Genomic DNA, 9848 nt, shown 5'->3' on the forward strand with positions numbered 1-9848 from the left:
ATTTCTTCCTTTCATCCCTTCCTTTTATTTTCTCATTCCTTCCTTTCATTCCTTCCTTTCATTTTCTCATTTCGTTGCTTCGTTTCTTCCCTTTCATTTTCCTCATCTCATTTTCTCCTTTTTCATTTCTTCATTTCATTCCCTCATTCCGTCCCTTCATTCCATTTCGTCATTTAACTCATTTCTTTTTCAACTTCAGGTTTTTTTTCCTATTAAATTTTGTAATTTAATCTTTTTAAATTTATTTTTTTTTAATTAATTTTTTTAATTTAATTTTTTTCATTTAATCTTTTCATTTAATTTTTGTTTAATTTTTCATTTAGTTTTTTTTATTTAATTTTTTATTTAATTTTTAAAATTCTAATATTTTTTAATTTAATTTTTTCATTTAATTTTTTATTTAATTTTTAATTTAATTTATTATTTAATTTTTTTGATTTAATTTTTTTTTAATTTTTAAAATTTAAATTCTTTTTTTTTACATTATTTTCTAACCGCCATTCACCATTCCCCCCCGCCCCTCGCCAGATGATGTCTGACAATGTCCATTTCTGGCACCCTCAGCAATTACTACGTCGACTCCCTGATAAGTCACGAGAGCGCGGATTCCCCTTCCCCTAAATTCGCGGGCGGACCTTACGCGGCCGCGCGCCCCGCGCCGGCCCAGGCGGAGCCGCACTTGGAGTTCCCCTCGTGCAGCTTCCAGCCCAAAAACTCCGCGTTCGCCGCGCCCTGGCCCGCGGGCCCCGCGGCTTTCCAGCCCTACGCGGCCGCGGGCGGCTCCGCGCGGGGCTGGCCCGAGCCCGGCCCCGCCGTAACCAAACCCGAACCCGCGCCCAAACTCCGCGGGTACACCCCGGGCGGCTCCGCGCCCCCTCAGAGCGGCCCCGAGGATCGTAAAGGCGCGGACAAAGAGCGCGGAGATCAAAGTGAGTGCGGAAAAGGGGAGGGGGCGCAATAAAGCGGCACAAGGGCAGAAAAGCAGCGCGGGCGCGCAGGGTGAGGAGGGGGCGCGGGAGGAAGGGCAGCGCGGCAGGGGAGGGGCGCGGGGGTTAAATGGGGTAAATCCGCGGAGATCCGGTTAAATCCGCGCTGAGGAGCGGAGCGAGTGGGGAAGGAGAGGAGAGGAGAGGTGCGGAGCGGAGCGGGGATGGAGAGGAGGAGCGGCGCGGAGGGAAAGGGAGTAAAGGGGGAAAATGTGGGAGAATGGGGGGAAATGGGGGGAAAATGGGGGGAAAGGGGGAGTAAATGGGGGGAAAAGGGGGAAAAAAGGGATTAAAGGGGGAGTAAATGGGGGAAAAAGGGGGAAAAAGGGGAGAAAAAGGGAAGTAAAGGGGGGAAAATGGGGGGAAAATTGGGGGAAATGGGGAGAAAAAGGGGAGTAAAGGGGGGTAAATGGGAGAGAAAAGGGGAAAAAAAGAGAGTAAAGGGGGAGTAAATGGGGGGAAAAGGGGGAAAAAGGGGAGAAAAAGGGGAGTAAAGGGGGAATAATTGGGGGAGAAAAGGGGAAAAAAAGGGGGAGTAAAGGGGGAGTGAATGGGGGAGTGAATGGAGGGAAAACGGGAGGAAAAGGGGGGGAAAAAGGGGAAAATGGGGAGAAAAACGGGAGTAAATGGGGGAGTAAATGGGGGGAAAAGGGGGAAAAAAGGGAGTAAAGGGGGAGTAAATGGGGGGAAAGGGGAGGAAAAGGGGATAAAAAGGGTAGAAAAAGGGAAGTAAATAGGGAAGAAAATGGGGAGAAAAAGAGGGGTACAAAGGGAGGAAAGGGGGAGAAAAAGGGGAGGAAAACGGGAGGAAAACAGGGAAGAAAATGGGGAGAAAAAGAGGGGTAAAAGGCGAGATAAAGTGCAGAAAAGGAGGGGTAAAAGGGGAGTAAAAGGGGTCCCGGGCAGCACAGAAAGCGAGAGAGAAAAAAAGGGAAAAATAAAAGGGGGAAAAGAGGAAAAAATCCCCGGGAAAAGTTCAGCGGGGACCCGCGGAGAGTTCATTTAATTGTGCTGTTAATTGTTGGTTCATTAAGGCGAATATTTCAAAGTCGCGCTCTTTCCGTGGTTTAAAAAAACAAAAACAAGTGGAGAAGGAGGGAGGGGGTGCTTGAAGTTAATTAGCTTTTATATCAGTTTTATATCAGCTTTTATATCAGTTTTATATCAGTTTTATACCGGCTTTTATATCAGTTTTATACCAGTTTTATATCGGTTTTTATTCGTAATTTACCCACATTGGGGAGACTGTTCAACTCCGGCTTTTTCCGCTTAAAATTTATATTTAAAATAATACTAAGGATTCGCCCGGGGAACATTTAGGGCTACCGATAATCGTATTAATATTATTCTAATAATTATTATTATTTTTAATGATAATATTGGGCTTGGAGGGAGGAGCGGCTGTCACCTCCCGCTGGCGCCGCTTTCCGCTGGAAGTGACCCCGGAGCGGGGCGGCCTCGGCTTCGCCCTCCCGGAAATTTATTTTCCATTAAAAAATCAAAATTTCCAACCTGGCAGAGCAGCAACGCCCGGCCGGGGCGAAATTGCCTTTTTTTTCCCCTTTAAACTCAGTTTTTTTTCCCATTAAAACATTGAAAATTCTCTTTTTTTCCCCATTAGAAACACTGAAAATGCACTTTTTTCCCCATTAAAAACACCGAATATTCTTTTTTTCCCCCATTAAAAACACTGAAAATTCACTTTTCCCCACTAAAACCACTGAAAATTCACTTTTTTCCCCCATTAAAAACATCGAATATTCACTTTTTTCCCATTAAAAACACCGAAAATTCACTTTTTTTCCCATTAAAAACACCGAATATTCTCTGCCCCTCTCGCGATTTCCCCCCGCGCTCTTGCGGGGCGTTCTGGTGGCGCTTTTTATTTATTTTTATTTTTAATTTACTTTTAATTTCTTTTCTTTTTTCCCCCCTCATTGAACTCGCCCGCGGACACAAAAAGAAAAGAAAAAGAAAAGCGCTTTTCTCTCGGGCTGGGCAGAGATCCAGAACAAACTCCGGGCGGGCGGTGAATGATCGGGGGGGAAATAAAACACCCGAAAATTCAACATTGTGGAGATTTTCTCCCCAAAAAAATAAACTTTATTAAAGCCGCCAGCGCGGGCGCGCTGCAGTTTTTTAAATTTAAATAATAATTTAATTTCGAGCTGGAGTCCCGATTCTGATTTCTCCGTTTTCCCTTTTATTTTTTATTTTAAATTTGTTTCTCCCTAATGAATCCCTGCCTGGAAACCGTTCAATTATTTTCGAGGGGGGGAATAAAAAAATAAAATAAAAATAAAAATAAAAATTTAGGAGGTGCCAGGACCTCTCCCCGTTCTCTTTCCTGCTCGGGGATTTGCGAGTGGCGAAGAAATGAGAAAATTCCGACTAAAATCCATTTTAACAGCCCCGAAGCCGCGGCTGGAAGCGCTGCCATTAACGGCCGGGCAGCAGCGGGATGAAAAATATCAATTATTAACAGCTTTCCTCCCTTGAATAATTAATTCTGCAGATCCCATCAAGGCAATTAGCGCAGGAAAAAGCCGCGCAAAGTTCGGAAGGGGCAGGGCTTGCACGGGGAGATTCAGGGCAGGGTGGTTTGGTGGGTTTATTGCTTGAAATATTCCATATATTGAATTTTTGGGGTGTTTTTTTTTTTTTTGGGCAGGCCATTCCCACGCAGCTTCTCCCACCCGCGAGCGCGACTTTATTTATTTATATTTTTAATTTTTTTTATTTATATTTATCATTTATTTTATTGATTTATTTTTAGATTTTTTTTATTTATTTATACATTTTATTTATTTAAAATTTTTTATTTATTTCACGTTAAGGTTTTTTATGTATAATTTTATGTACTTTTAAAAATTTTTAATTGATTTTTGTAAAAATTATTTTTATTTTTACTTCTAAATATTTTTTAATTTTAGTTTTTGTTTTATTTTTAATATTTTTATTACTTCTATTTTTTTATTTTTATTTTATTTTTATTTTTATTTTTATTTTTATTTTTAGTTTATTTTTATTTTTATTTTATTATTATTTTTATTTTATTTTTATTATTTTTAATTTTAATTTTTATTTTTTATTTTTATTTATAAATTTTAATTTATTTTTATTTTTATTTTTATTTTTATTTTTATTTTTATTTTTATTTTTATTTTTATTTTCGGCTGCGTTTCCAGCCCTGCCACCGTCTCTGCCTCGGGGTGACGCTGCAGACCCGGCAGCAGCTCCCGGGGACGTTCCTGGCAGCCGGGAGGGATTTTTGGCCAGATTGCACCAAAAAATAATTTAAAAAATAAAAATTTCGTCAGGATTTATTCAGGAAAATCCCCCCAGGCCTCCCCTCCCCCCGTGCCGGGTCTGGAGCGGCAAACCCGGGAAAATGGGGAAAAAAGGGAATTTTGGGGTGGGATTGTTTAGGTGGGATGTGGAGATGGGGGAGATGTGGGGGGCTGGGACGGGACCCCAAAAACCCCGGGGGGAGACCCCAAAACCGGCAGAATTCACCCCAAAAACCCCGGGGGGAGACCCCAAAACCGGCAGAAATTCACCCCAAAAACCCCGGGGGGAGACCCCAAAATCTCCGGAGTGAGACCCCAAAAACTCCAAAGTGGGACCCCAAAAACTTCAGGGTTTGACCCCAAAAAAACCGGGGTGGGACCCCAAAAATTTCAGGGTGGAGCCCCAAAAATCCCGGGGTGTACCCAAAACTCTTCGAAATTCACCCAAAATTCACCCAAAACCCCCAGAAATGAACCCAAATCCCAGAAATTCACCCCAAACCCCCAGAAATTGCCCCAAACCAATGAAATTCCCCCAAACCCCAGAAATTCCCCCAAACCCATGAAATTCACCCCAAATCCCAGAAAACCTCCCAAACCCCAGAAATTCCCCCCAAACCCCAGAAATTAGCCACAAACCCCAGAATTTCACCCCAAACCCCAGAAATTCCCCCAACCCCCAGAAATTCCCCCCAAACCCCAGAAATTCCCCCAAATCCCAGAAATTGCCCCAAATTCACAAAAATTCCCCCCAAACCCCAGAAATTCCCCCAAATCCCAGAAATTCCCCCAAATCCCAGAAATTCACCCCAAATTCACAAAAATTACCCAAACCCCCAGAATTCGCCCCAAACTCTCCAGGGTTCACCCCAAAACCCCAAATTTGGGGTTTTCCTGCAGCCTCGCAGCCCCCGGGTGATTTTTTGGGGATTTTTGTGGAGTTTTGGGGGAGTTTTTATTTGTTTACTTTTAGAGTTTTTTTTTAATTTTGGGGGGATTTTTTAGGGTTTTTTTTGGGCCGGGGTGTTGGGTTTTAATTGGGTTTGGGAGGGGTTTTGTGTTTTGTTTGGGGTTTTGGTTTTCTTTTTGTTTTGGGTTTTTTTGGGGGTTTGGTTTGGTTTGGTTTTAGCTTTGGTTCTAATCTTGATTTTTTTGTTTGTTTGGTTGGTTTTAGTTTTGAGTTTCTTTTCTTTTCTTTTCTTTTCTTTTCTTCCTATTTTATTTTATTTTATTTTATTTTATTTTATTTTATTTTATTATTCCATTCCATTCCATTCCATTCCATTCCATTCCATTCCATTCCATTCCATTCCATTCCATTCTATTCTATTCTATTCTATTCTATTCTATTCTATTCTATTCTATTCTATTCTATTATTTCTATTTTTATTTAATTTAATTTCATTTTATTTCAGTTAATTTTATTTCATTTCATATAATTTTATTTTAATCTCCTTTTATTTTGTTTCACTCTCCCCCCAACATCCCCCAACATTTCCTTAAAACCCCTGAAAAAAAAAAACCAAAACCCCAAAAAAACCCAAAAAAACCCCAAAAAACCCCAAAAAAAAACCCCAAAAAACCCCAAAAAAAACCCCAAAAAACCCTAAATTTTCCCCTTTTTCCCTTGTCCCGCAGCGCAGCCCGCGGCCGGCTGGCTGCAGGCGCGCTCCTCGCGCAAGAAGCGCTGCCCGTACAGCAAATTCCAGACGCTGGAGCTGGAGAAGGAATTCCTGTTCAACATGTACCTGAGCCGCGAGCGGCGGCACGAGGTGGCGCGGCTGCTCAACCTCAGCGAGCGCCAGGTCAAGATCTGGTTCCAGAACCGCCGCATGAAGATGAAGAAAATGAACAAGGAGCAGGGCAAGGAGTGACCCAAAATATCCGAATTTTCCTGCGAACCGCCCCGAAAGCAGCGCCGGAGCTTCTCCTCCACGCCAGCCCCGCTGTTCCGGATGAAATCTGGGTTATTTTAGATTTTAAATCATTTTTTCTTCTGATGAACCCAGCCCAAAGCTCAGATTCTCGGCGGGACAAGGAATGACAGAAGAGCAAAGCCCCCAAATCTCCAATTTTTCCTCCAAACTGCCCCAAAAGCAGCGCTGGACTCTCCCCTCCACGCCAGCTCTGCTGTTCTGGCTGAAATCTGATTATTTCCATTAAAAAATCTCTTCTTCTTGTGGTGTAACCCAGCCCAAACCACAGTTCCTTTTTGGGGTAAGGAATGACAGAAGGGCAGAGCCCCAAATCTCCATTTTTTTCTCCAAAAGCAGCGCTGGATCCTCTCCCCAGTCTCAGCCCCGCTGTTCCGGCTGAAATTTGGGTTATTTCCATTAAAAAAATCTCTTTTCTTCTTCTGGTGTAACTCAGCCCAAAGCGCAGCTCCTTTTTGGGCCAGGAATGAGCAGGGCAAGGAGTGAACCAGAGAGCCCCAAAAATCCGACTTTTCCTGCAAACCGCCCCAAAACCAGCGCCGGAGCCTCCCCTCCACGCCAGCCCCGCTGTTCCGGCTGAAATCTGGGTTATTTCCATTTAAAAAATCTCTTTTCTTCTGGTGTAACCCAGCCCAAAGCTCAGCTCGTCTTTGGGGTAAGGAATGACAGAAGGGCAAAGCCCCAAATCTCCGATTTTTTTCTCCAAAAGCAGCACCGGATCCTCTCCCCAGTCTCAGCCCCTCTGTTCCGGCTGAAATTTGGGTTATTTCCATTAAAAAATCTCTTTTCTTCTGGTGAACCCAGCCCAAATCTCAGCTTCTTGGTGGGACAAGGAATGACAGAAGGGCAAAGCCCCCAAATCTCCGATTTTTTCCCCAAAAGCAGCGCCGGATCCTCCCGCGAGTCCCCATCTGAAATTTGGGTTATTTTCCTTTTTAAAATAATTTGGCTTCTTCTGGTGTAACTGAGCTCAAAGCGCAGCTCAGGACAAGGAACGAGAGGGGAGAAGGGCAGCGCCCCCAAATCTCCGATTTTTCGCCCAAAAGCAGCGCCGGACCCTCCCCCCAGTCCCTGCTCATCTGTTCCATCTGAAATTTGGGTTATTTTCATTTTTTAATCCCTTTTCCTCCTCTGGTGCCACCCAGCCCAAAGGGCAGCTCCTCTTTTTCCTTTTTTTTCCTTTTTTCCTTTTTTTCCCCTCCTCCCCAGTGCCGGAACAACTTTTCCCCCTTTTTAATTTCATTTTTCCCCCAAAAAAAGCGCAAAAAACCAAAAATCCGGCCCCAAAGCTGCAGCACCGAACCTCGGTGTTCTTTCCACGCGAGGACAAAGATTTTATTTTATTTTATTTTATTTTATTTTATTTTATTTTATTTTATTTTATTTTATTTTATTTTATTTTATTTTATTTTATTTTATTTTATTTTATTTTATTTTATTTTATTTTATTTTTATTTTTTTCCACCCCAAACCCACCCAGACGCTCTCTGGAGCACCCAGACGCTTTAATTAAACTCCTGCAAGACAGACATTCATTAACACTCGCCTTTAATTACTCCCAACAAATCATTTCCAGCTCCAGCCCGGGGTGGCCGCGCCTTGACAGCCCCAAATTTGGGGTGTCCCCCCTTTTTCCCCCCTCGTTATTTCGATTTTTCACCTCGGTTTACAACCCAAAATTTGAATTATTTGAATTATTCCGCCGGGTTTGGATCCCGGCCGCGCTTTTGGTGGAAATTGGGACTTGGAGAAAAAGTTTTTTTGGGGCAGAACCGCCCGATTTTGGGTTTTTTTTTGTGCTGGGAAGGAGAGAAAAAAGAAAAAATAAAAAAGGGGGAGAGAGGAGGGGAGTGTGGGGCGCTCCCCGAGCCTTGTAAATTTTAGGAGAAAAAAATCAAATTTTAGGAGATTCAGGAGAAAAAATAAAGGGGAGGAAGGACTCCCGCCAACTTCTCCCGAACTTTTTAGCCGAGAGTAAAAGCGGGATTTTCTAGTTGAAAAATTAAAAAAAAAAAAAAAGAAATTAAAAAAAAAGAAGAAAAAAGACAAGAAAAACACACACAGAAAAAAAAATAAAATTCAAACTAAACTACCTTGGTGGAGCTTTCAGGGAGGGGCCGGCCGCTCTTAGCGCTCGATATTTATAATTTATTGAGGATTTTGGGACTTTTATTTTTTTTCCTGGAGCTGCTGCAGAGATGAAAGTGCCAACCCCAGCCCGGCTTTATTTCATTTTATTTTATTTTTATTTTATTTCCTTCTTCCCCCCTCGCCTTTTCCAGACTCGGACTCGGGGTGACCTTGGGGGGATTTTTTGGGTCGCCCCCAACGAGGATTTCCCGGCGGCTCCATCCTCATCCTCACCCCGAAGCGCTCGGAGCCCTTTTTGGGGGATTTTTGGGGTTTTTGGGGTTTTTCTTCTCTCTGTGAGGACGATTTTGGGGTGATGGGGGGAGGGGAGGGAGGGGAAGGGGGGGGAGGGTTTAGTTCGTGACCCGTGGTTCGTGCTCGTGTTTCTGTCTCTGCCGTGCTTTTGGTTGGTGAAATTCATATTTTTTAGATTTTTAAATAATTTTTTCCCAAGAGTTCTGCACTTGGTAGCGGTTGGAAAAACCCGAAAAAAAAAAATTAAAAAAAAAAAAATCGAAATAAACTTTTCTCGCTCGCCTCCCGCGCGGAGTTTTTGGTTCGGCTTTTCGAGGAGATCCCAACAGGGAGAGGGAGGGGAAAAAAAAAGAGAAAAAAGAGAAAAAAGTCATTTTTTCCTGCAGTTTATCTGAAGGAACCAGCGCAAATTCTGTTTCCAGAACTTTTATCAGCGGAGCGGGCGCTGCTCTGGGCGGCGGCGATAGCGAAGATTTGCATTTTTGGGAACTGTTCCTGCTTTTTTTAATGTTTTTTTTTCCTTTTTCTTTCTTTTTTTCCCCTCCGCCACCCCGAGATAAACCCGAGGAGCTGCGCTGAAATTCCCGCCGCTCCAAACCCTCTTAAAAAGGGTTAAAAACCCAAAAAAAACCCAAAAAATCCAAATTATCTCCCCCCGTTTGACAAGAAAGCGGAGCTGGAGGCTTTAAGACAATTCCCCAGAAAATTATTTGGGGTTTTTTTTTGGGTTTAAATTTTGGGTTTTTCTCGTGTCCAACTTTCCCATCCCGAAGCGGCTCCCAAATTTAACCCCTCTGCTGCCGGAGGGAGCTCAGCGCCATCCAACTTCGCTCCGGGTTTAAAAACCCAGCGGAAAAAAAAAAAAAAATCAAATTTTGAGGCGTTTTGAGCTGCGGGCAGCAGGATGATTTATCTAAATGCTGATTTATTTAAAAAAAAGCGAATAAATGAAATAAAAAGGGTGGGAAACGACGCTTGAGCTGGGCGGGATTTTTCCAGGCTGGTTTGGTTCTCCTCGAGTTCGGGTGAATCCTTCTCCAAGGGAGCCCGGATTTACCAAAATACTCTTTTTTTTTTTTAATTTCCACGAGTTCCTCGGTGTTTTTTTGCGACCCCATCGGCCGCCGGGATTTAGGAGCGGATTTTTCTCACTTTCCTTAGAGTTGTGCTAAAGAGCAGATATTTTTAAGATGACGGTTCTGAGGTTCTTTTGGAAATAGAATTGAAGATGTTAGCTGATTTTATTAGGAAAC

The 9848-nt window shown here is 43.0% G+C and overlaps 1 protein-coding gene across 1 annotated transcript; it reads left to right on the top strand.

The window, feature by feature from the left end:
• The first annotated feature begins 469 nt into the window (after positions 1-469).
• Positions 470-6347, top strand: HOXB9 (homeobox B9). Its single transcript, XM_002187106.6, has 2 exons — positions 470-929; positions 5915-6347. Exons 1-2 carry the CDS (start codon positions 542-544, stop codon positions 6148-6150), a joined length of 624 nt encoding a protein of 207 aa, XP_002187142.6. The 5' UTR covers positions 470-541; the 3' UTR covers positions 6151-6347.
• The last annotated feature ends 3501 nt before the right edge of the window (positions 6348-9848 follow it).

Source organism: Taeniopygia guttata, chromosome 27 (assembly GCF_048771995.1).
Source record: "Taeniopygia guttata chromosome 27, bTaeGut7.mat, whole genome shotgun sequence".
Classification (NCBI taxonomy): domain Eukaryota; kingdom Metazoa; phylum Chordata; class Aves; order Passeriformes; family Estrildidae; genus Taeniopygia; species Taeniopygia guttata.

What these genes read in the sequence shown, in the direction of transcription:
- HOXB9 (XM_002187106.6), top strand. Translation starts at nt 542, where the DNA reads ATGTCCATTTCTGGCACCCTCAGCAATTACTACGTCGACTCCCTGATA. An exon ending in CAAAGAGCGCGGAGATCAAA is followed by an intron (nt 930 to 5,914) that starts GTGAGTGCGGAA and finishes CTTGTCCCGCAG; the next exon opens with CGCAGCCCGCGGCCGGCTGG.